General features: G+C 31.3%; 1 protein-coding gene across 2 annotated transcripts in view; it reads right to left on the bottom strand.

The window, feature by feature from the left end:
• Positions 1-27,151, bottom strand: part of LOC129803857 (GTP cyclohydrolase 1) — a 35,302-nt gene extending 8,151 nt beyond the window's left edge. Inside the window, exons 1-3 of one of the 2 annotated variants that reach the window (XM_055850673.1) lie at positions 26,575-27,151; positions 15,332-15,541; positions 1,102-1,267 (exon numbers count right to left, since the gene is read on the bottom strand). In XM_055850673.1, coding sequence (XP_055706648.1) covers positions 1,102-1,267; positions 15,332-15,541; positions 26,575-26,689 — 491 coding nt within the window. In that variant the 5' untranslated portion in view covers positions 26,690-27,151. Of the gene's footprint in view, positions 1-1,101; positions 1,268-15,331; positions 15,542-19,682; positions 20,286-26,574 lie in introns of those variants that run through there. The other variant, XM_055850672.1, reaches the window with a different exon arrangement.
• Between the last annotated feature and the right edge of the window lie 262 nt (positions 27,152-27,413).

Below are 27,413 nucleotides of genomic sequence, written 5' to 3'. Positions count from 1 at the left end.
TAGGTACGGTAAGTGTGCCAAATTTCGGCCAGCTTCTAATTTCGGCCACTTTGAGTATAATTTCGGCCATGCAAATAAATTAATTAAAATTATGTATGTAATCTTCGAATAGTCAATGAATTCATTTTGCTTTCAAATATTTATTCATTTTAGGATGTATTAACACAAAGACAGTTAAATTATAGGTATAATTTGAATTTAAATTGTGTTGTAAAAACTCAGTGTGGAAAGAGTCTTACAAAAAATGTGATAGATCGATTGTCTCTCTAGCAGTGTTGTGATTTGTGGTGAAGTGCAGAAGGTTTTCCTTCGGTGTTTTTCATGAAAATTGATTAGTTTTCACTAAAGATTGTTTCTGTTTATGTTAATAGTGAATCAATCTTTAAATTTCGGGTAAAATTTCCCAGCTGGATCCTGTATATCGCGTAAAAAAGTATATACTTTGTGAGCGTCTCTACAGTGAGGTAGTGTTGCCTATTTCGGCCACATCTTTTGCTTTCCTAAATTTCTTATTCATTTTATGTTTTCTTTTTCAATTTCTGAATTCTACAATGTCCAGAGAAAAAAACCATCGCTTCTATGAAAAAGATGATGTGGAAAAGGCCTTGGAAGAGTTCAGGAAGTGCAAATTGCTACGGGAATCTGCGCGTAAATTTGAGATGCTACTCTTCAGGCCTTCAGGACAAATTACGCGGAAGATATCAAGGCTTGTGAGTCATATAAACGTATTAAATTAAATATTAAACTCGTTCCGTTTGACGTTTTGAAATTTTCTATCCGTTCCGTCACAAAATGTGGTCAGAAAAAAGGTGGCCGAAATTTCACACAAAGTGGCCGAAATACTACCCAAAGCAATGTCCATATTTTTATTAATTTTTCAATATTTTAAGAAGTGATTTAAAGAAAACAAAAATGATAAACTAGTCTTGAAGGTTCCACACAACCCTCCCGAAAAGGAAGTAACAAAAAATATCAATATGAATTAAAAATATTGCATTTCAAACTTAGGACTTCGGTGCTTACATGCAACTATGCCGAAATTTGGCACACTTACCCTATATGGTCTTTCAAAACTTTATTTTCTTGCCAAATAAAACTCACCTGGCTAATTTGCTGAGTCCAAGGATTTTCTTGCATGGCAAGTATCCAATTGAGACTTTCCCATAAAAGGGCACCAAGTGATGCTCACACATTGAAAACATTTCGATATCCTTCACCACAACCATCTCGTCGGTGTCTTCCTCGAAAATAGCGCCATTGAGGGCTTCTGAAAATGATTAAATTGACCAGTAAATACCTTTATTATCTCAATTCACAGTGGCAATTAATCTAACAAATGGTCCAATCTTTAGTAATTAATAACCGTCCATTTAATGCTATTCAAGCAGTAAAATATTAAATCGATTTGCATTCTCATTTGCTCATTAGAATGCAAATTCCAAGCATTATGCCCTAATCATGCTGTTATTGTGTTGTAAATTGCGCAATTGCACGTTTCATTAAAATTTAGTTAACAAGTTTCTAAATTATTCGCTTCAAAATTAATTCCGATTAAGGGATGTATGCACAGCAGGAAGCTTAATGAGGCTGATAAATAGCCTCTTTATGTAGAATTCCAATGAGGAGGAACTATATTAATATGTCAATATTTTGATAATTCTCTTAAATAATTAAATTGAAGGAGAATTTAAACATTTCGTTGATGAACCTAATTCCTAGTGAAAGTCTAAGACAGGAAATAATTTTCTAACGAAAAAATAACTGAGTAAAACAACAGATTAATTGATTTTCGAGAAGCAAATCTCAAGAAGCGAATGAGGAGAAAATAAGACTTGACTTTTTGATCTGTGACCAGCAATAAAGTCTGTATTATGACATTGTGATAAGAAAAATTTCAGCATGTTCTGCTTTGTCACCATTGCTGTGGGGAAATTTTAAAAATAAATTAAAAACAACATTATAAAACAATCATCACTCTTTGAGACTTCCTCTGTAATTCTTTGATTTAAATCCCTAAATCAATTTTTTAAGGCCGATTTGTACTTTGCGATGACGATTTTAAGGCAAAATTTACTTAAATTAATATTTGACATTTTTTAAATTTAAATATTTAATAAATTAAAAGGTTTAGGGTGCAATGGGGTAATTTAGAATTTTGGGATTTCTTAAAAAAAACACTTGGAAGTAGGGGAAAGTGCGGTACTTTTGGACGACTCAAGCTTCCAACAACTCAATATTTTCTATGTTCTTAATGGATTTGGCCCATATTTAAGTATATTATAATGGTTCAAATTCATTAAAAACATATTGAAAAAATGAGTTTTTTGTCGAAGCTAGAGGCGTTCGAAGGTAGCGCGCTTTCCCTTAGAAGCCCTATAATAAAAGCTTTGTAGTCTTTTTCTTTTGCCCATCTATAACAGTTAGGAAATATCAATATTCTAATTTAAATCCGATTCCAAATTACCTCCTTGTGCCCTAATAAGGAAAATTTTGAGTTGAATTTGTTGAATATGAAGTGGTTTTACTATTTATCTCTGTTTTGGAAAATTTTAATTTAAGGGAAAGCGCGCTACCTTTGGACGACTCAAGCTTCGAACAATTCATTTTTTGAAAATTTTTTTTAATGAATTTGATCCATTATAATATTATATTTCAATAGCTAATCCAATGCCTCAAATTTCCTTAAAAAAAACCAAGAATAAAGTCCATTAAGAACGTAGAAAAAAGTTAGTTGTCCGAAGCTTGAATCGTCCGAAAGTAGGGCGCTCTCCTCTGATTATTAAATAAATAAAAGTGATTTAATAACCTATTTTCATGAGAGTATAAAATTCAAAATTAATATTTTCAACACCTAAAAGCTTGAAAGAACACTCAGTTTGTCTTAAGTGGTTACATGGGTCAAAAACTAAAAAAAAACAGTATCTCTTCTTTAAGTTTTTTCAACATTGTAAAAATTTAATTTAACTTCTTAGACATAAAAGTGTAACATTTAAACTAATTTTTGAAATTTTTATTTAAAAAAATAAAAATTCAGCCATTGGGATGAGATTTTGGAGAACTTTTTGGAAAAAACTCACTTTTTTGTGAACAAGATTATTAAAAGAAACAGTGAGTGTCAATAGTTTGTTGCTTAATGCATGTTTGAGAAAACAACTGAAAAAATTATAGAAAAAAATACTTTTTCAAATTTTTTCTTTTTGCAAATGGGTTCTCTGTAATCCGTAGATATTATTTATATTTTTCAAAAAAAATAATTAATTTTATTTCATCAAAAATAATTGTTTTTCAAAATATGATCATTTTTGAAAAATCAAAAGTTTGTTGCCCCATTTGAAAAAGTAATTCAAAATGGTTAAAACATGCAAACAACTTAATGTAAACCGGTTACATTTTGAGTTTATGTCATTTGAGAGGCAAATGGTGGGTTTGTACATTTTTATAGTTGTCAATGGTAAATATTTGTATATAAAAGTGATTATAGATAACAAGAAATAATCTGTTTTTGATAAATTTATAATTTAGGTTAAAATTGGAAAATTACCAAAAGTTAAAAGGTGGGAAAATCGTCTAGAGATACTGTTGGAATGTATCGGTGTCGCTTAATTGCCAAATTTTATAGAAACTCACGAAAGGTTATACATAAAATGGTCAGATATTATAGTGATGAGGTACGAGTACATCTGAAAAACTCTACTGGTAGACCCAGCAAAATTAATTTTTTTGAAAAATATAAATAATATCTAAGCAAAAAGAAAAATTTGAAAAAGGATTTTTTTTATATCTTTTTTTTTCACTTGATTTCTCAAACATTAATTAATCAACAAACTATTGACACCCACTGTAGATGCATCGGAAAAAAACTAGGTAGGGTGGAAGGAACATCTATTGACACTTTAAGATCTCGTGTCAGCACCTATTGACACCCTACTCTGTGGCATTTGGGATATGAAATTTGCACATCTCTGTTTATAGTAAAAGGTATATTACAGAAAAAACGATATATTACTTATATTTTACTAGATACATTAAATAATTTTCAACATTTTGACAAAAGTGTCAATAGGGGTTCCCTGTCGAACAGACGTTCCTCCGACCCTATTTCTTGTTAAATTAAATTTGTGAATTAAATTAGTCCTTGGTCGAACGATTGTGTATTTCCTTGATAGCAACTTATTTTACAGGACAAAACGTGGTTAAAATTACGTCGTACATGGTAATTTTTGTATAAAATACTCCGAAAAACACAAATTTATGTTATTTTCAAAAATCCTTGGTCCAAATACGAGTTTTACTAATCAGCTAATAGGAAATATTTTTTTGACTTCATGTATTTATTCCAGTAATCATGGATATCGAAAAGTAAGTTGGTTTTCAAAAAAGGGTTTCGAAAATCAGGTTCCATGGGCAGAATTTTCAAAATTTTTAAACGAATTATATCAGATGTAGTTTAAGTGTTATACTTTTATATGATTAAAAAATTTTAATTTTATAGGTATTTTATTAGAATGAAAAAAAACTATTAAAAGAAAATGAGGTATTTTTTAGTTAAATCTCCCGATAGCGGCGCTGTTAACTGTTCTCAATTTTTAGTTCTTAAAATTTACATTAGGGGAAAGTGGCCTGCCTTTGAATGCGGCAGCCTTTGAATATTTCAATTTTTATTTTATTTTTCAAAGCAAAAACCTTATTCTCTAAACTATAGTCAATACAACTAACTATTTTCTATTAACTTCGGTTAACAAAATAGAATTTTTACTTTGGGAAATAGGAGAAAAAATAAATGTTCAAAGGTTACCGCATTCAAATACAGACCACTTTCCCATACCTAATTATTTATTTTTCAATTATTATATAGATTTCTTGATAAATTGGAGAGGTAAAAATTTTTTAAAGAAGTATTCGAATAAATTGTTTGTTAAAGTTAATAGATTAATATTAAAAGAAAAGAAAAAACGATCATCCATAAAAAAACGAAATCATTTTAAAATAATGATGGAAGAATCAATAGCGGAAAACAGGATTTATTCGATTCATTCCAATCATTTGAAGAATTCATTCATTTTATCATGCAAATCAAAACACAAGGGTTATCCTCCCCCATAACAAATTCGTTAGGTAAACACCCACAAAATCAGATACGTATTGGAAAACTTTATGGAAATTTCGTGTACGATCCTTCACGTTCCATTTGCTGATAAATTTAAAACAATTCGCATAATGATGAAGAATCTTTGAATACTTTAAGGAATTTTTCATCATAGAACAGTTGAAGTTTGGGGAAAGAGGGAAATGATACATTGACAGAGCTTCTATATGTATAAATCCAACATCATTTCCAATTGACTAAATTTATTTAAGAATCACGTTCTAACGTCGATAAATTTTTTTTTCGTCTCGATACTACACCACACGAGCTTTTCCCCCGACATTTTTCTCTCTTGTTGGAGATGGCAATTGTCATGAGTCGAATACCTTACCCATACCCTTGGTCTCCTCCTCTTTTTCTCTCTCTTGGGCATCTTTCACCCTGGGATGATGATAAAATATACGAACTCTTGGGGGTTTGGATGTGATTTAGAGTGTGTCTGGGATTTTTTTTTGCTCCAGCACTACCCACATTCCATCCATTCAGTTCTTGGATATTGCGGGGGCGTTCAAACTTGACTCTTCGTTGGTTGTGCTGGTGCTAAGCCCCAAGGAAGTAGAACAAATCAATACTTTGGGGAGAAAAGTGTTCACATGCTGAAAGTGACTTCACCACCCTCCTTGGACAATTGACACCAACGCAGGAGAATGTGAAGGATTTAATGTCATGAGATAGTTTCGTTACAACTTGTTGAATTTTATTTGCTACGACATGGAAGGGGAGAGGACATTAAATGGGGCCACTTAAACGACAAGGAAAAACACTCGCAGAGGATGGAAAATTTGTTACGACACAAATTGGCCGAATTCCTCAACGTACCATCGTCCATTTAATCGATGTTCTAACTCAATCTTTAGCTAAAGTGCTCTTGAGAAGTTTTACCATTTATGATTGTCAAATTATGAGCTTATATTTAGTGGTAGAACAAATGCTACCAAAGAAAAAAGAGACGGAAAAGTGTCCCAGTTTTGGGGAATGCTCAAATCTACGAGATAGAAACTCTCCATGAATTGTCTTTTCGCGTGATTTTTGGATGTACGAGTATAACGGTTAAATTGATTCACAAATGAGAAATCAATTCTCAACTAGAAAACTGGTTGAAAACTGTGCAAAATAGTGTGTAAAAAAGGAATAAAGACCGTCCGATATAATTGCCCACTTATGGAGGGGAGGGGTCTTCGAAAATCGGAACTCGATATCTCTTAGCATTTAAGTTTCGGAATAGTGACAAGCTGAAAAAATCACTGTAAGGAACACTGATTGACACTTTAAGAACTCGTGTCAGGACCTATTGGAACCTTATTTTGTACCATTTTGGATAGGAATTTCGAACATATCTCTTTATAGGAACAGGTATAATACAGAAAAAACATCACACTAGGGAATAGTAGGGTGGAGTCAGCCCTTTTGGCCACCTAAAGTAAAATCACATTGTAAGGCAATCATGAGTTTATTTAGAACAGGAAAATCGGTCATATTTCGTGACATCTAATCTAACGAATCAGAAAACCATATTTGATTTTGTATCGACTTGATTAATTCTAAGTTATTGAAAGAAATTATCGACAAGGTAAATAATCACTAAAAAAGCATGGGATTCTTAAGAAACTTGTTAATGTTAAGAGAAATTGTTTTGCATTATTTCATATTTTTGATGAAAATATTTGATGTTTTTCAATGAAAGTCCATTTCTTAATTAACTAAATTTTAATTTAGTTAATTTAGATATTATCCTTATTAAGATTTTCTAACAAATTAAATGAAAATCGGATGTGGCTAAAAGAGCTTACTTTTTTCGTCTGTGTAAGTACTTTTGGCCATTCATTTTCCCATACATTTTACACATGGCGCACCTCGCGGATTTCAGTAAAAACAATCGTGACTTTTGACTGATTTTTACATCAAATAGAAAATATGCAAAAAATCGTTTAAAATACTCTAAATCACATAAAATTTGTGTTAAATAAGAATAGAACTTTTGCTGTGTATTTGTGAAAGTTTTCGAAAGCTATTTCTTCTCTTATTTTATTAAAATTCTGTTGAAAACAAGTGGCCAAAAGTGCTTACAAAGTGGCCAAAAGTACTGAAACATGCATAGTTGCATAAAATGCATTTTTCACTAAAATATCCAAAAAAGAATTGGGAATTCTCTTGGGTTATTAGGAAGAAACGGCTTTATGGTAACTTTGTACAAAATTTCATTTTATTTAAATAAAGATTATAAAAATTACAAGCACATGAAACCTTAAAGTGGCCAAAAGTACTTACTCCACCCTACTCTCCCTTCGGACGTTCATGCCTTCGAATAATATGAATTTCTTTTAATTTTTCTAAGATATTTCCACAGATTGTCACATAATTATCAATAATTGATAATTATGTGACAATTATGATAATTATAATTAACTAATATTTAATAGAAAAGTTTAAGTCTCTTAGGAAAACTAAAAGAAAATTCACATTATTCGAAGGCATGAACGTTCGAAGGGAGAGTACTTTCCTGTTGAATAAATTTCAACATTTTGATAAAAATGCCAATAGGGATTTCCTCTTGAACAGGTGTTCCTTCGACCCGATATACCGGTCTTTCTTTGAGTTCGAGCAGTAGAAAGCTGTAATATCTAGACCATTTTCAAAGAATGACTAAGGATTGTTACGAATTTAGGATAAAGCTGTCTTCAGACTTGAGGTTAAGCCTAGTTCCCAAAGGTCTCAAAATCCTAAATTGCAACCAAATTAATTGATTCCGCAGAATGTAATAGATTATTTGTCCTTAATAATCCAATTCTAAGTCAAAATTTCCCAAAAAAATTGCCTGATAAGAAATTAGAGAAGTTAAGCCATGTGGCTAAGCCTTAGGTCTGAAGCCTGTGTAACACATTATAAAGTTAAATAAATATATTTTATGTTTAGAAATTGAGAGAATTTTGGTGCAATTCTTAAGTAAAATCACCTGAGACACATACCGTTCATTTACGGCTGGAGTTTGATTCTCGAATAGTGTCTTGGCTAAAAGATAAATGGAATTCTATTTGCATAAAATGTCGTTGGTGTTCGAAAAGTTTAAATTTAAGTCCGAATTTTAAATGCAAGCTTTCACAAAATGTTGGAAAAATTAAGAAATTTCTTAACTAAGAAGCTATTAAGAGAGGAACTCAGTGATTATATTAGAGGCAATAAAAATATTGAACCTCATTGCTTTGACTTTTCTGTGAAAAGTGTAAAAAAAGGAAGACTGATATTTTTTAATACCTGAGATATTTCGAAGTTTGAAAAGAAAATTACCGTAAGTGCGTGTGATTTTCTTTAATTCTAATGTTTAAGAACGGTCCTCAACCTCAAGTTCTAGAAGTAAAGAAAACCTTGCGAATTTTCAGGTAAAACTAAAGGTTTGAAAAAATTTATGAAATATCACGGTGAGAATTTAAGCTGCCAAAGAAGTGAATCAGTGATTATAAAGAAAATTGTAATGGATATGCATAATATGAACTTCCAGAAGTAAAATAGTCTTTTTTGGCTTTCTAAACCTATTTTCGAATTTGTTTTTTTTTTTCTTGAGGACATTTTGGCTGTGAGTTCTGAAGAAAAATTACCATATTTCTTTTAAAGCTGTAACAGAAAAATACCATAAAAGATACCATAAAATAATAAAATTTTGCGATTTTATGATTCTATGGTATTTTTTTCTTTTAAATTAAGGCTTCAGGAAAACTGAAGTGAAACGTTGAAAAACCGTTTTCTGAATTCTTTTAGTATGGAAAACTCATTTCATTTTTATTTTTATGGCAACTTGGTATGTGTCTCGGCTAATTTATAAGTGGTTTGTGTTACGTGGAACCTTAACACATAATTAGATCTTATAGCACTGTTCATTTAGAACACATTTAAGTAATAGCGAGCAGAAAAGTCTACAAAAATGATCTGTAAATCAAGAAGAGATTCTTTGAATTTTATGGGCTGTAAAATTGCTATTGGATGAAGACCATTTAACGTATAAACAATAATCTTAATTCATTGGACCTCACTTGCAATAATCCAATTTCAGAAAGTTGTATAATAACATTTGGGATGTGATATAATATTTCCTGTACCACAAAAGCTCAACAAGTGTGTTGTGTGAAGTTCATCGTGACGAATTGTTCTCAAAAACTTTACCATGTTAATTCTGAAGACTTCTGCGACATCCCAAAGCTTCATTTCATTACCCCCTGTAGTAATGAAACTAAAACGTTTTGTCAGAAACTATTATGTTTTAGAATGAGTAAAGTTTAATTATATTTCTATGACAAGATTTAATCTATCTGTTAAGCAATTCAAATAAAATGTTAAGTTGTCTTTTGACTAAAAGTGCCAAAATTTGAAAATTGACGCTTTTTCTTGATGAATGGCATTTTATGCTTTGTTTGTGACCATTGCAAAAATGGTCGGTTCTTTGTGAGTTTACTTGGGTGTTCTACTCCGCAAAAACCACAGAGGCAATTTAATTTATATTTCTGTATTTAGCCACAGTCAGTCTTGAATGAAGACATTCGAGAGGCGATTAAGCCACTGAGGAGCTTCCCTTTGGCATGAACATTATGCGATGTATGTGATGCCATTAGCAGACCGCCTCTCATGTCAAGAACATTCAGCAGAGGCAATTCACAGAGATTGGATGGGGGTCCTGGGAGGGTTTTAGGGGCCTCTGAACCACAAAATGGAAATTCCAGGCGGAATTCTTCAAAGGATTCCTCGTTAGGTGCTATAAAGTGAAATATATATGCTGAATGTTTGATGATTCATGGGGAAAAGGATTTTGGTGTTAAGTTCAGAGAATTCCACTCTACAATCTCACATTTTGCAAAGGCTAAGATTTTACAAGTCAAAGTAGAAAATTGGATTATTATCTGCTTCTTGGAAAGTATCAGTCTAGTATTCAATTTGTCGTTTACGTCTTCCAGTATCGAATCTACATATGTGGAGCTTATTATCTTCCAAGACCATATTATTACAGTTTATATTACAGTTCAATATCTTACGGTACCGTATACAAATTAGCAGTAAAAAATCAACTTCGATTAGTACTCAATTTAGAACATTACGCTTCTGACACAACTTTAGATCAGTAAAATTTCGTGTAATTAAAATTGAATTGAACTAAATTAAATTTGTCGTGACGTTCAGAAGAAAAAGAAGAGTCAGAAAGAGACAGATATAGGTATGCAAAAGGTTAAAAAAAGAGAGGGATGTGAATCTTGATTACGTAAACTTTTGCGTGATCTATATTTGAATATCAAAATCCACATTTCTTTCTTTCTCAAACGTCTTGCATTTGCCTATACAACTCTTTAGCACATACAATGTATTGATCTAAATAGATCTTCCCGATATTCGGGCGACAGCTTGTCAAACACCGGATTTTTTTTAAATCCCCCTTCTCGCATGGGATGTTTTATTTGTTATTTTCGGTCCCTATCAGCCCAATATCGGGAAGTCTAGTGTAAATTGAATTAATTGTGATGTTTACAAGAAGAAGAAAACTACGAACTACGAAAGATTGAGATAGAAATATACAGTACGCTTGAGGAAACCGAAAGTTATGGCTCTGGCACACCTTTTAGATCGGTCAAATTTCATAAAATCAAAATTCACATCCCTTTCTTTCTTAAAAGTTTAGCATAATGTCTATCCTACTCTTTCGCACTCTTCTTCTTCTTTTGAACATCACACCAAATTAAATTTGGTTCAGTTCAATTTTGAGACCGAAAGAGTGGTATAGACTTATGCAAGTTTTTTAAGAAAGAAAGAGAAATGAATTTTGATTTCATGAAATTTGACCGATCTAAAAGGTGTGCCGGAGCCTTTAATTTCGATTTCATGAAATTTTCCTGATCTAAAACATGTGCTGGAGCTATTTTTTTGAAAAATAGCTCCGAAAAGTGCTAAAATATTGTTCTTTGGTTTAGTACACGTTTCCTTTTCTAGTATACCGAATTATTGAATATTGTATAATAACAATCTCATATTGCTTTCTTTTGGAACTAAACGAGAAGAGTTTGAAATTGAAGAAAGTCAAAAATGCAATTTGCTAGTATCTCTATAAAATCAATATTTGATCTAAAGTGAGAAGATAAACAAAAATGAATACATGGTCGAAATAGTGTTTCTAACTGACCAATAATGCTACACTATGGACATTTTTACTGCAAACTATCATTCAATTTGGAACATCTCTCTTGGAATTTAATCATCTAACAATAATGTTATTTTGCTGAATTATGCATAAATATCTTTAAGTACAAATATATGAGAGCCTTAAGGATTTATTTTAATAAAATATTGCTTAAATGGTCAGCAATTTCTTCCTCAAAAAGAAATACAATTGTTTCAATTTACAAAGAAATTGAAAACGATTAAAATGAAAGCACTCGATTGTGAGTTAATATTTGATCTGAATACCGAGTAAACAATTCGCGGAATATTCTTGTTTATTTTATCAGAGAGGCTTTTGGCAAATATTTGAGCTTTTGAAGCGCTGAATATTTATTTATTTCAAATTGAAAAAATGCTGTATATTTTAGTAATTGAAATTGTTCATTTTTCAAATGTTCAAATAGAGAATTTAGGGGCAAAGTACCTTCTGAAAAAGTAGCCCTAATTTTGGTGAGAATTTGTGATATTTTTACATTGATTGTAAAATGGTCTAATAAAAGGCTCGATAAAATTGATCTGCATTTCTTCATTCGCGATTAGATTTTTGAGATTTATTAATGATTCTGCTAAGTTCAAAAATTTTGTATTGATTTAAAATTTACTTCATTTTAACCTACGTTAGTTTATTATCAAAATAAAGAAATAACAATGCGATTGTCTTATTGAACAGTATTAACGTGATATTCCTTATTTTAATATCAAATAATATTACAGTTAAATATTTAGTACACGAATGTACTAAACGAGAAACTTAAAATTTACACTTTATGCTAAATTGTTAACATTAAACCTAATCAAGCCGGTTTATAAAGTTTTTAAGATTAATACATATTTATAGAGTGGCAATATCGCTATCAAATTTTATGACTTTCTTAAAATACGCATGTAATATATTTTTCAGTGTTTGAATTTTAAATTTTTCCTCTTATCCAAGAAAAGTTTGTTGAGTCTACATCCTATCCAACCGCGATATTTGACAGAGCGCGCTAGGGAAAACGACCAAAAACAGTCGGTAGGTTCAGTTTTAAGAAAAAAAGAGATAAATGCAAATTATTATTCAATTTTTTTATACACTGCTGACAGAGGATTGTTTTTATATTTTTAGTACAATTTAAAATAGTGTAATGGGTCTTTTGTGAAATTTTACAAATAAAATAATTAAATAACAAGCATAAGCAATTAACTCTGATTTATTAGGATATTTTTTTTTATAAAACCTGATATCTGTTGCACTAAAATAAAACAACTTATATTTAAGTACTAAATATGATATCAGGACAGCACGAGTGATTTTCATCATGAAGTGCTAGAAACGTTTAGAAGTCTTTTGTGAATTTTAGAGGAAAAATTTTCTATAAATGCAGGTATTTGAATAGCGTATAACACTCTTTTACCCCCAATTCTGATAAAGATTTAAGCAATTGATTTTTAAATTGAGTACTAAATTGAAAAAAAAACTAAAAAAGGAGGTTTAAAATCTAAGTATAACGTGATGTAAATTTTCTTAGACCAAGAAAAATTTCAAAACCATTTCTTTAAAAGTTGTCCTAAGAATTTGTGAAGTTATATAAAGATCTAAATGTTCCGTTCTTATTTAGAAAAATGCGAAATTTTAAAATACTATACTCTCTGGAGTTTTTTGCAAAATTTATTATACCGACGAAAATGCAGGAAATATAAAAACGTTCTAAAGAATAATTTTACTCAGTATTATTTTTCTCTATACACAAAAAATGATGAAATTTCTATAATGTCAAAAAAAGAAAGAAGCTCTGCCTGAGGCTTTGCTAACTTGTACCCTGATAAAATGTTATTTTTTCAATAAATATTCTTTGAAAAAACTTTGTAATTTCTTTTTCTCAAAATTGAATAATTTCTATAGATAATGTTGGATTGTTAAGTAGTTCCTATTAAGCACATAAAGGGTTTTAGATTTTCTAGAAATTTTCTGTGATTCATACAGTGAGTTCTTCTAAGGAAAGTTGTACCGTGTTCTTATTTTATATGTATTAGGGGGAGGCTTTGAACTTTCGCATACAAAAATGATGTTCAAGTTCAGTGATTTTTTCTGACTACCATGCAAACTGTATGGATTCTCCAACTATGCCAAAAAAATGTCTTACTTATAAGGTTTATAATCCCACCAAACAAAATTCCAGGAAATCCTTAGATTTTCCTCCAGAGGAAAATGAAAATTTAATGGCGATTTATCCGATAGATGAATCAAGTTTCTATTATCGCACACGATTCACGCCATCATTGAACACCCCATTTTCACCGTAAATTTTGCACCGGACACTAAAAGTTGCACATCATTGTTTAAAGGGAACTCTAATCTACTTGATTAAACCATTTTTATATAGAATAAAACATTTTAATATCACTTTTTTGGAACTTTTCTGAGAGATGTTTTATTGACATTAAAAACCATTTTTTTGATTGGTTCTACGAGAATTTCACTCCCGAAACGGTTAAATCTGATGAATACTTTCTTGAAAAGTCCAAATATCACCAAATTTACACGAATCAATAAGTTTTTAAAGCTAAAAATTGACTAAAACTTTGCAAGCGAGAAGACCACACATGATTCCACTATTCCTCCACGGAGCCGGATATGCACAAAAACGTTTGAATGCGCATCATTGAAGATTTCTCTGTTCCTGCAGCTGCAGGAATCGGGATTTAGCACAGATATTGAGCTTCAGCAGGTGAACAAGCTAAAATTTTCACAAAACAGCTTCTCACGGACAATTTCTTTTCTTTGTCATGCAAAACAACACAATAGTGAGGTTATGTCAAAGATTGTCAAAAAACCAGTTGTAAACTGTATGAGCTTATTGCAGATGTGATTCTTTCATTGCACATTCAGTTTGTGCAAGCTTGAAAAGCTTGAAAAATATTTTTATATCAAAGAAATGCAAAATTGCTTAATAATTACTCAACTGCGGCCTATTTGAGTCAAATTACTTCTTGTTTATCAACTTTACGATTTTTAAGTTTTCCTTTTTAGTGGTGGATCAAATCGGTAGATTACAATAGATGTGAATATGAGGGATCGTATCTAAAATGAAGTTTCCTGGAAAATATCTGAAAGAAGCAGTCTTCTATATGCGATCGATGAATCTGAGTCAAGTTTGTGAATTTTGTTCCACCCACAAAAAGTGCCTGTTCAGCCTAAAAGATTTTTACATAAATCTGATTCCTAATAACCCTTCTACCCTTTGTGATAGTAGTTTTTCAGAAAAGTGATATTAATTCTGCACAATCGTATGAAATATTGCACAGCAAAATTACAGTTTTGGACCTGTTTTTATTTTTTGTTTCCTGAAACTAGGAAAAAAGGATTAGACTCTCAACTTTTTCAGGAAAGATGGGATTTAAGGTTAGCTATTACAATATATAGCCATATGTGAGATTCATAAAGGAATATGGGAGAAATATGAAGTGTCTGAAGGTAGCGTATGTGCGAACGATCAAAGCCTCCCCCTATGGTGGTTGGGTTTTAAGAATGTCTCTATGCTGTTTGAAATATTTTTTTATGGAAAATATTTAATATACGGAATTATTCCATGTTTTTTTTTGTAATAGTTTTTACTTATAGTAGGGGAAAGTGCTCTCCCTTCGAACGTTCATGCCTTCGAATAATGTGAATTTCTTTTGTTTTTAGAAAGAGATTTACACTAAATTATCACGAAATTATCAACAACTGATGATAAGCCAGCCAACTAATATTTAATAGAAATATGTAAATCTCTTAGGAAAGCTAAAAGAAAATTCACATTATTCGAAGGCATGAATGTTCGAAGGGTGAGTACTTTCCCCTAATAATGTTATCAATGGAGCTTTTATGTTTATTTGGCAATTCAAAAATTGTGTGTTTTTTTTCTATTCTATTTTCTTTAAAGAAAGAAATTCTATTGTAAATGGCACGGTATTATGATAAAGAATCGGGATGTTAGAATGAAATATTTAGTGATATAGTGAGGAACTTACCTTCGAGACTTTGATCGTATCCTTTGGTGAAGAAGAGCATCGCTTTAGCTGCTCTCTCGGGTGTCTTGAGGAGACCCTGGCGATCGGGATCCTCGCCTAGGCCAGTCAACAGAAGCCGGTAAGATCGCGTCATCTCTGGCAGGAGGGCCTCACGCGTCGGTGGCTTGTGGTCCAACTCCAGATCATGGTGGAATGTGCAATTTTCATGACCTGCAGAAGAGAAAAAAATTGAGAGAGAATGGAGTGTTAGCTATCTGAAGGTGATTTGAATACATGAATTTAATTGATGCCTATAGAGATCGAGATTTATTTTTCTATCATCCACAAATAATGCATTCCAGCAGACACATACAGAGATTACACTCTTGAAAATTCATAAACAGTTGCACTAATTAAAACACTTAAGTGATCCCTCTCACTCTCGTGGCTGCTGGACATGATTGACTTCAATGTTGATTTGCTTGATGGAATAACAAAATGTGGCGATACAAAAAAGAGCCAACCACAGTTGGGAATTATTAAAATACATGGCTTTAAGAAAACGAGTTGAAATATTGTGAAATTGCCGGCAAGTTAGCAGTTTTTCTTTCTATCTCGTTCTGTCTTGTAATTATTTGTCACATGGAAGGAAAATTACAACATGCTCAATTGAATAAATGCCTTTTTTTCTGTAAAGGCAACACGTCATACTTTTGCCCCCAGGCAAGTGTTTTGGACGACATATTCGATAGAAAACACCGTGATAACCTCGGTCGTGACCCGATCATCGCACTTAGTTTTGCTCATGAGCTTTAAGCATTTGTTTTAATATACGGATTCTGTGAAAAAAATATTTTGATAGTAAAACATTTAGTTATTTAAATTTATATTGTAGCGTCTCTATTATTACATTAATATTTAACAAACGTGCCTTTCGTATTTATTGAAATGAAATAGAAACCATTATTCGTTCTTTATGAGATATATAATATAAATTGACCTCCCTTTCCTCAATTTTGTCATAATTTTGGTAAGGTTTTTTTTAAAACAATTTGTGCAACTAATTGACTTTCAAACCAAACTATTTTGGATATCGCTTTAAGATCATGAGTGGCCGCTATAAACGTTTTTATAAATTATCTTTCAGAAATTCTAAAAGTTCTTTTAATTCCATCATATTCATCTTAACTTTGAGGTATCTTAAAGACGTTCTAACCTTAATTCTTCCATTCATTTTAAGTGCAAAACCGTAATTCATTAAGGAACTTATACTTCATTAAACATATTTAGGGGAAAGCGCGCTACCTTCGGACGCCTGAAGCTTCGAACAATTCATTTTTTTCAAAGTTTTTTAAATTAATTTGGCTCATAGCTAATCCAATCCCTTACATTTTCAGAAAAGAGTTATTGGTGAAATCCATTAGGAACATAGAAAAAAATTAAGTTATCTGAAGTTTGAGCCGTTCGAAAATAGCGCGCTTTCCCCTATATTCGATTTATACAACATTATTGAATGCCTTAAAGTTCCTTGTAAGCCTTACTCAATTTTTTCAAGTTGAGTAAAATATAAATTTTATTATTTATTTTTTTCTGGTTATTCGGTCATCTGAGAGAGTCACAAATCAATTATTATTTTAATAATAACCCTATGTTTATGATTTTTACATTAAAATATGGTAAAGCATTATTCACAGGAAATTCAATATATTATCTTCATCGTGTTAAAAAATTTCAAAACTCTAACCAATCACAGAATTTGGTTTGTCTACATTTTTTTAATTTGATTTAATTTAATTTGATTAAATATTTAATTAAAATATGAATACTTTATTTCCCAGATTCTTGAAAGGAACAATTATTTATTGATTTATTTTATTTATATTAAAAAAAAGGTTTTTTTGGTATTCTAACAGATGCCTTATAATCCTAAAATTTTACGAATGCTGTGATTCAAGTGTAACTTATTTAAAACCAAAATTGCCAAACATATTAAATTAACAAAATGCCTTTCATTTAAAACAAAAAGGATTCTAATGGGTAAAATTTAAAATCTGCATGAAATCAAGCACATTGGGTAGTATTTTGGTTTAAAGGACTAACAGGAAAACAAAATGACAAAGCGTCCCAGCTTTGCAGAATGCTTGAACTCACGAGATAGAGTTCTCCATGTGTTTTGCGCGATTTTATTGTTCATAGAAGTCATCTACCGTTTTACTTTCCAATTCTTTTCCAAATGTAAGCAAATCGATTGAGAAGTAGGCTCTCTACAATGTGGTTTAATTTTGTCCTATGAAAATTCGATATCGAAATTTTTTTCGATCATACATGTTTATTGAGAAATGTTTACAAGGACTACCTCAAAAACATATCCAAAAATAACATTATTTAATAATGGAATAATTGTCTTGGAATAATTTCTATAAGGTTCAACGGTTCAGAAGTATTTCAATTTTTCAAGAAAGATTTTCAAGAAGTATTTCAGGCCTATATCCGAAAATAAAAGTAATCTCTTAAGTCGTTTCTCGAGAAATACTCAATGAACATGGTTTTGGAGGGGATGTACCTCTAGAAAATATAGACTTATGGGAGGGGGTCGCCGAAGACCGGAAGCCGATATTTCTTACCGTTTAGCCGTTAGATAAAAAATAGGGTTACGTGTGGTATTTCTAGAGAAGGTGCTTTTCGGGACATAATATGGGTATTTTGGGATACATCAAAAACCTATAAATATTTGTTTCTAATTATTTATAAGTTCTATATGAAATATTAAGCTCTTTACGTGTCAGATAAACATAAAACTTCTGAAATTTTATTTAATTTAAAGCGTGAAATATGCGTGAATTGTGAGTATCACATTTCATTTTTTACAAAACCTTCAATGTGGTCAATTTTGCAGATGTCAACACAAACAGTGTTTAGATTTTTTCGATTTAAGTCACTTTATAAGTAAAATTTAAACAAAATTTTTATGAAAGGGTGAAGTTTAGAACTTCTACTTAAAGGTTAATCAGGCTCGGTGATATTTATTTGCATAATAGCGACTTTTGTCTATCCCGAAATACCCAACTGTCCCGAAATATACCACTTTTACTTCTTTACATTTTTTGCTATTTTGTATAAAAAATTATGCATGTTTCAACATTTTTCGATAATAATCTTATTCTGTATAACATAAGGAACATAAATATTTGTACCAACAAAGAGAAAAAAATATTTGAGAAGTCGTTAAACTGTTTGAAACTTGAAAGTGCTAAAAAGTGTCCCGAAATACCACACGTTACCCTATACAACTAAAAAATAAAAATTTTCGAAAAAAGACACGAGCTATATGATTAATTTCTCTTCAATTTAACGTGTTATTATTGACTAAAATAGATTTTTTGCCGAAAATATTTTTTTCTATATTAAAAACAATTTAATAAAGCCTAAATAAGTATTTACAGAATAGAGAAAAATATTCTGGTGAATTTTTAACATTAGAAGTAGGGTAACTGTGCCAGGCATAGTTGCATGCAAGCGCCAAAGTCTCAAGTTTGAAATGTAATATCTTTAATAGAAATTTTTTTCATTCCTTCTACTTTAGGAGTTTTGCTTAGAACCTTGTAGACAGTTTATCGTCTTTATTTACTTTAAAATCGTTTTTAATACATTTTAAAATGAATAAAAATGTAGACATAGCTTTGGTGCCCTATTTCGGCCACCTTCATTCTCATAGTTCCTTGCCCTTCGGGAATTCTTCCAATGTCTTTTTCACGTCATCTCGTTTGTCAAAGCTATATTTTTTGTTATTTTTTTGCATTGTATAATCTCTAGAGTATGTAAAAACTAAAAATCATGGAAATTCGAGAAACAAAAAAGGTAGCTGAAATTGCAAGCTGGCCGGAGTTTGGCACACTTACCCTATTTACTAGTGCTCTTTTGCTCATTCAGTGGCTATAGAACACTGATAGAGGGCAAACGGTTAGAGATACTGACTTTAGGTTTTAGGTAACCCCTCCCATTAAATAATATAAAATGGTTGCAAGAGTATTTCCACTTTTCAAATTTTTCTAATTTTTTGTTTGAGAAGATATTTTACTCATACTTTGAGAGCTTTGAGAGGTCATTCAGGTGGGAAAATTGACACCCAAGAAGGCGCAAGAGTCAAAGGAATCGGATAGAGGAAAAAAGATGAGCACCTTGACAACTTTCACCTACTTGGCGCCAATATCTTTATCTTCAATTAATCACTCAACAGTTGTAAATTCAAGGTTCGAGATCAAGGTACTTTCACGAGTGTTTTTCCTCTTGCAAAACCTCTGTGTGCGTGTTAGGTCTTAAGATGGTCATTGAGAGAAGAAGTTTTGTAAATGGAGTGGAAAAGAAAAATGACCTGGAGTGGTGGATGTTCTTGGTGTTTGAGGTGTTCCTGGAACATAGAGTACCCTCTCAGCTTCAGGGGATTTTGGAGTCATTTTGAGTGGTGCTGGATGCTGACGTTTCTTGCACATCCCATTGGACTCGACTTCTTCCTCATCGCTCTTCTTGCCATTGGTACACTTGGCGGAAGTGGAGGCGTTCTGGGGGAAGTTTCTGTCGTCGATGGCATCATTGAGTTCGGTAGTGGACATTTGGGACAGAAGTTTGAACATTTTCTTTTCCCTGGACATAATTTATTGCACTGCTCCCTTTTGCGCAATGCCCCTGGCAAGGAGTTTTACACACAGAGACGTCCACTCACAGTCACACTTGAGAATCAGAAGCACAGATTCACAGATAGCACCATCCGGGCGGGAGACAAGGGTATGAGGGTGGGTCTGGGAAGTGACGCTGGAGGATAAAGGAGCTTCTCTGGAAAGGATGGAACACAAGATACACTCTTTCTCTGTCAGTTCAATGGAAGTGTAAGAGAGAGGGAAGACTGGAGCCCGAGATCGTGGTGCTGCCTTTGGCATGGAGCAGCGTGAGGCACAAACTGAAAGGCGTTTCGATGCCACCGAATTATTTATACGAGCTGTTCGGTTCACTTCCCATCCACTTTGGCCACAAAGAGAGAAATGTGCACAGAGAGAAACCGAGAGAGGAGAGCCCAAGAGATTCAATATTGACTCTGTACCATGGGAAAATTTTCCATCAGTTGGAAAATGTGCGCAAAAAAGCTTCAATGAAAAGAAGAGCTTTTGAGAGTTGCAACAAGAAAATCCCTTTTTGCTACTATGAGGAAATTCTGAGTGGAAGTAAAACTGGGCGACTGAGTCAGTGGGAAATCGATGGAGATTCTCCCACTGACTCAGAGGAACGGTTAGGAAGAGAGGATGAGGTACTCTCGCTTAATTACCCGGGAAAGGCCCGCAGAACTTTCCATAAAAGAGAATAAACAATATCGGCTGAAAGGCAATCAGGCACCGAATTGGATGGATTCCCAATTCTTGAAACTTTGCTTTGGAAACACTTAACTTTATGAAGTTGTTAAATACATACTTTGATACTTAGATCAAATAATTCTTAAAGACAATGATTTTTATCATGTTTCTGAATTATTTTCTTTCTCCACTTGAAAGATTAATAATCCAAGATTATCTCAATTGATCCCTAATGCCCTAGTCCACTTACGGCTTAACTCTTTCGTCTCTTTTGGGACTCTGAGTACCCAAAGCAGCATATGAATATTCTGTGAAAAACTATGATTTTTAATTATTCATAACTGATAAAAATTCTATTCTTGTCGATGATTAAAAACTATAAGGATGTCCAAATGTAAGATGTTTTTAAATTAATTCCTCAAAATTCCTCAATTAATTCCTGAGCTTAGATATTTTTGATTAAAAAATGGTGAAATTGGCTTGCAGCATATGCTGCGGTCCTGAAAGAGTTAAGCCTAGAGACGACTTAGTGGAAAATGATAGAAATGTAGTTTGACGATTATTTCTAATAAAATTACGCTAAGCCGTCTTTCGGCTAATCCTCAGGTCTGTCGAGGCCCTAAGTCAGCTCATTAGGGCTAAGAAAGCAATTTCTCAAAATTTTTAAGTTCTAAAAATTTTTGAAGGAAAACTATTGCGAGTTTAGATAGGACTAGATCTAAAAGTAATAGTAAATTTTTACATAGGGTGAAATGAGGTGTTTTGGAACCACGTCTAATTTGAAACTATGAGATTTTTTAACAGTTTTAAATGACAAAGGGACAAACTAACGAAGAAGTACTCTTGAACATAAAGTCTTTATACTTCTTTCTGGTTTTCTTTTTCTCTCTGACCATCTGAAACAGTGAGAAAATCTCAAAATTCCAAAATAGACATGATTCCAAATTACGCCATCTTACTCTTGGCCTTTATTATGAATTACAAAACTTCAAACTTGCTGATTTTTAATTTTGAGAATGTTTTCCTGTTCTAGAACCTTATCTAAAGTACCGTAAGTGTGGGTGACTTTGTTCCCTGTGGCTGGTTTTGTCACCCTCCTGTTCGTAAGCTTTTATTTACTTCTAGAACTTAAGGATGGTCTTTACTGATCCGATCTACCATGTCTAATCGATGAGAACCGTTCTAAAACATTAGAATTAAAGAAAAGCTTACGAATAGGAGGGTGTCAAAGTTATACGGGCTTCAGACCTGAGGCTTAGATATATGGCTTAACTTCTCTAATTCCTTATCAATCAAGCTTTGTTGGGAAAATATGACTTAGATTGGACAATATAGGCAAATGATCCAGTTAATTCTGAAAAATCAATAAAATTTATTGCTATTTTGAAATTTGATACTTTCGGGAACTGGGCTAAACCTCATGTCTGAAGCCGGCCTTACCCGCATGGGACCAAGTCACCCGTATTTACGGTAATGAATTCTTCCAGGATTTAGTAAGTAAGATTCTCTTTGCTTTTGGAATAAAATAATTTGTTTCTGTTTCTCTCAAAAAATTCAGAAAAGAATTATTTTTTTTAGGTAGTACATTATTTTGTTTTTTTTTTTGTTGGCTGTTAAGTAGTTTCAAAAGCTTAGGTTGATTCTGAAGAAATATATAGCCTGTAAAATGTGGCAGTAAAGATTTATCCCAAAATTGTTATACACTGAGGGCTTAGGATCATTGATTAGAGGTCCTATGCATGAATTTCCTTTACCCAATTGTTTATTGTTTTAGGATAATCCTCAGTCCATTTGGGCCATAAGGATAATAATAATTTTGGCAGAATTGTGTTTAATGTCCCAGCAAAAATTAATAAATTTGAGAAGAAATTATGACATGTAACTTAAGGCTTCGAATAAGTGAAATATTTATGTCGATTTAAAAAAAATTCAAGAGTTGTTCTTATAATAATTTTAGAATTTTAAAATTTTGATATGAAACGAAGTATTAAAGAAAATAAATCAAATAGAAATATAATCCAAAAATAAATGAAGACAAAAAACAGGATATTAAAAAATAATAAGTTTAATCAAGTATAATCGGTAAAATATATCTTATTAAATTTGTTGAATGAAAAACTGGGAAAAATAAGAATAAACAATACAGAATAATAAATAAAATATTCTTATTTTTCCCAGTTTTTCATTCAACAAATTTAATAAGATATATTTTACCGATTATACTTGATTAAACTTATTATTTTTGAATATCTTGTTTTTTTGTCTTCATTTATTTTTGGATTATATTTATATTTGATTTATTTTCTTTAATATTTCGTTTCATATCAAAATTTTAAAATTCTAAAAATATTATAGGCTTATCCTAAAAAACCTAAAAAGATCTTTTTCAAATATTTTCTCGTTATTATAGTAACGAATAGATTTACAAAAGTTACTCAAAATGTTATATTAAATATCTAAGAAAAACTTCATTTTAATTTTGAGTCATTTTGAGAGTAAAAGAAATATTTTACGAATTTGTATACAAATTTTATTTAGACATTTAAAATTATATTACACATTTTAGCTGAGATTTTTGGATCCCAAGAATAAAACTCGTTCTTAAATAGTTATAATCTTATTTTTAAACAAAAGAAATGCGTGCAACGAACTTTTAAATTTCAAAAGATATTATGCTTTAATTTGCTTCTCGAACCTAAAATTATTCAAATGATCTTTTAGTTATGGAATTCTAGATCTTAAGCTTTCTCACTGAAGTTTTTTTTTTAAACCGTTTGGTATGAAAATTCGTTGTTACGATGTTTATGCAACTTATTAAACAATAAATCTTGCTAGAGGGATATTTTCGGTTTATTGCCAGTGAAAAGGTGGTCACACAAACCAAAAAAGGGTTTTCATTCTAGGGTGACCACCTTTTCACTGGCAATCACCGGAAATATCCCTCTAAAATCAATTGCATCTGTCCATCTTTGAGCGTAATAAATCTTTCCATTAACATTTAATTAATTTAATTAAATTGCCATTTCTAATTGTTTTTTTTTAACAGATTTAATTGTCATTTATTTTCAACATTAAACAGGTATCCTAAACGCCTTCTTGTTGAATCGAGTTTTTTTCGCAGAAGAAACCTTATCGTTTGAATAATTTTTAACTCATATTCTCGTTCTCGTTAGCATATTTTGATGGTGATAGGCATGTGAGAATTAAAATTGGGAGTTGTAAAAATTTTTGGGTCACTCCCAAAATAAGTTTTGTTGGGAAAGCTTTTACACATTTCACTTCAAAGGGCTTTAATGAGGGATTCGTACAGCAAAGTAGTAGTTTACCACAGAAAGCTCTATAATAAGATCATGAAAAATTTCGATTGCGATTGCTCTTTAAATCTTCGAATATTTTTTTCGGTCTGTTATTAAGTACAATTAATTAAGTTATGCTGAATAATGAGATCCTCACAGAGCTTTCTCTTACGAAAACATGTGCTTTATTCAATCTGTGAGAGATATGGGACTTTGGAAATTTTCCCAATAGAATAGAAACTTCTTGAAAAACTAGGGTAAAGTGGGGATGTTTGGGACAGGAATAGTTTGAGATGCCGCAATTATTTACTTTAGTTATTGAACTTAGTTTTTATCATACTATACTCAATATGAGCCATTTATTTTTTATTTGTTTTATTTAGTTTTTTGAGAAAGACTTGAACTAGACAATTTTTTTTAAATATAAGAATCAGCCGGGATTTTAGATTAATATGCTTCTTCACTACAGATAGTATAAGACTTAGTTTAGATGTTAAAAAGGTTTTTTTTAAAGTACCGTAGTTAAGTAGTATGTTCTCGATATTTAAGTTCTTCTCTTTGCTTTGAACTACAGATGCTTATAAATAGTCTAAAATTTGTTAATTTTTAATTATTTTCTTATTATTTCAGGGTGATAATTACGTATTGTTTACAGAGCTGAAAAATCATTTTTAGAAAAAAAGAAAATTAAATGTGAGAAATACGCTTGGGGCAATTTTAGACAAGCATAAATTTGCCAGAAAAACTCGATTTTTTCTGTAATCATGAAAAATACAGTTTTTTCAGGTTTTTTACTCTCTCAACAATTAAAAACTTCGGATAGTCTGGGTTGTCGGGAAATTCAAAGCTGTTTGATAATCTTCACTCTATAAATAATTAGATGGTACTACAAGCCTTCCAAAGATCTGGTTGTAAAGTAAAGTTGTATTCTGTGTATTTAAACAAAACGATAAAAATTTTAAGCGGTAAAATTGATGTTTTAAATTACTCCAATATTGTCCCATTCTGCCCCATAGAAAAGTTGTAGACGGCACTGTATCATTTTAAGGATTTTATTTTCTCTGGGAACACTTACTTCTTTTGCGTATTAGGGTGGAATCACCACTTCTCGTCAGTGCTCCACTTCTCGCCACTTATCGCTTTTATAAATCACTTATCATTTCATAAATCGCTATTTTTCACGATTTATGAAATGATTGAGCCGCAAATTTATTTGTATTTTTATTGATGCTACGTATAGAGTCGAAAAATAATTAATATTTGTTTTGGATTGAAGGTCTTAAGCATTTTTTAGAGCAATATTTTAAGTAAGTGCATCGAGTCCAATATTTCTTACCAAATATAACAAGTTAAATATTTAATTACATTCGTAGAATACATAAAATTTGTATTTAGTTAATTAATATTTCATTTAATATTATTTTTATGTAAAAATGAGGCATGGCGGAGAGTGGTAATGTTTTGAATTGAGTTTACCACCTGTCGCCATTGTTTTTCAATAGGCGACGCTAACTTCACTTCGCAGATTCTGAATTATCAAAACTGCTTTGTTTACTTTCTGCAACAGTCTATTAATTAGATTTCCTAAATAAAAGTGAAGAAAATTCTTTTAAAGTCAGTAATAACATGGTGGTCATGAGGAAAAAGAAATGCTGAATGTATTCTTTGCATTAATATTGCCTAAAGTAATTGAGTTTAGAAGTTTTCAAGACGATGGTGAGAAGTGGTTACAAAACTGGCGAAAAGTAGTAAAAAGTGGCGATGAAGTGGTTATTTTTGCATTGTTAACAAAAATCATTTTTTTAAGTAATGAATAGAATATTCATCATGTAGTTCCCTATATTAAAACTAAGCTAAGTAGATAACAAACATAACAAAGCTTATAAAATTGAAAAATTAGGGGAAATATTATATAAGTTACTAAAAACATTATTATATCAAATATCCGACTTTGGATATGGGATCATATAATCGAAGACCGGTTTTATTTAACATTTTTTATAATTTAATTAATTAGAATTTATAGTTAATTCTTAAAATGAATATAAGAAATAATTAAAAAATATAACAATTGGATTGAATAAAAATAAAAAGGCATAGAATTAGATGCATAACTTTAGTAATATTAGCTGTAATTCTTCCATGACAACAACTACCTTCTTCAATGATTCATTCAACGAATATGTTTTCAAGTTCTCTAACGTGCAAAATTTATTAAAGAAGAAAAATGATTATATAATATAATCATAATTAATAAAAAAAATAGTTTCAAAGTAATAAATTACTGAGGAAGCTTGCTAAATAATGCAAAGCCAATAGTTTCGATTACAATCTAATTAATTATTTTAACCCAGTTTGAGTCAGTTTGAATTAGTTTTTTGGGAAATTCTTGAACTTAACAAAATGTTTCTTTTTTTTAATTGGTAAGAATCAGCCGGTTTAATTTTGGTTTTGACCGGTGTGTAATAAAATTATTCAATTCAACATCCTTGATGAAATTGGAATCATTGAGAGTTTTTAACAGGTTTCATGCAGATGCAGTAAAATTTGTTACATTGAATTTTTACCTATAAATTATATTTGATTTTTTTTTCAAAAAAAATTTTCAGAGAATATTGGAACTAACCTTTGATGTTACATACGCAGGATGGTTTTTTTGCTCCTCCATTGGTAGCCACAATCATTGAATGATTATCGTTGATCGATGTATTATTTTGTGCTTTAGCCAAGGTATCTTTCATCTTTGTTGCACTTTTTAAATTAATTTAAATATTATTTGGAACAAATTTGCTGGGTATTTTTTTTTTAGTCACAGAACTCTATCACAGATTAATTTCCTTTGTGAATCCTTTGTAGGAAAATATCGTGGAAATTTATTACTATGGTGACACTATCAATTGCAATAATGTGGAAAAATTTAGTGGATCACATTCAAGTTTGCTGATTTGTATCAACCAGTAAAATCACTTTTTGAGGTCTTTTCCACAGAAATCACTGATTTATGATGGTTGGTTTTGCAAATGTGGATTGAGGAGGTTTTAGGGGATGGAGAGGGGGTTTATGTTTAAGTGACTTGTGTATTATTTTTTGGTCGAGTTTGATCGCTTGAGGCAATATCAACAACGTCCGATCGCGCCCATAATTTAACACTGACTAAAGTAGTAACAAGCAATTTGGCGCCTTTTTATATTAAAGAGCACTCACTCACGCACACATCACAGATTTACCTCCAATCGGAAGGAGTAAGTGAGATAGCAATAGCGTGCGAGTGAGAGGGAAGAAGCGTGTAAATTTGCTTTTTTTTCTCTTCATTCTCAGTTAATAATGTTTTGTCTTTGGGAGGAAAGAGAATTCGCACGACTTTTTAGAGGACTTCAGGAAATTCATTAAACTGTATTAAGCCCACAATTAAAGTGGAAAGAAACCAAAAGATATGCCGCAATATAATTGATGAATTACATCTTA

Source organism: Phlebotomus papatasi, chromosome 2 (genome assembly GCF_024763615.1).
Source record: "Phlebotomus papatasi isolate M1 chromosome 2, Ppap_2.1, whole genome shotgun sequence".
Taxonomy (NCBI): Eukaryota; Metazoa; Arthropoda; class Insecta; order Diptera; family Psychodidae; genus Phlebotomus; species Phlebotomus papatasi.
This window is presented reverse-complemented; position numbering and strand designations above follow the sequence as displayed.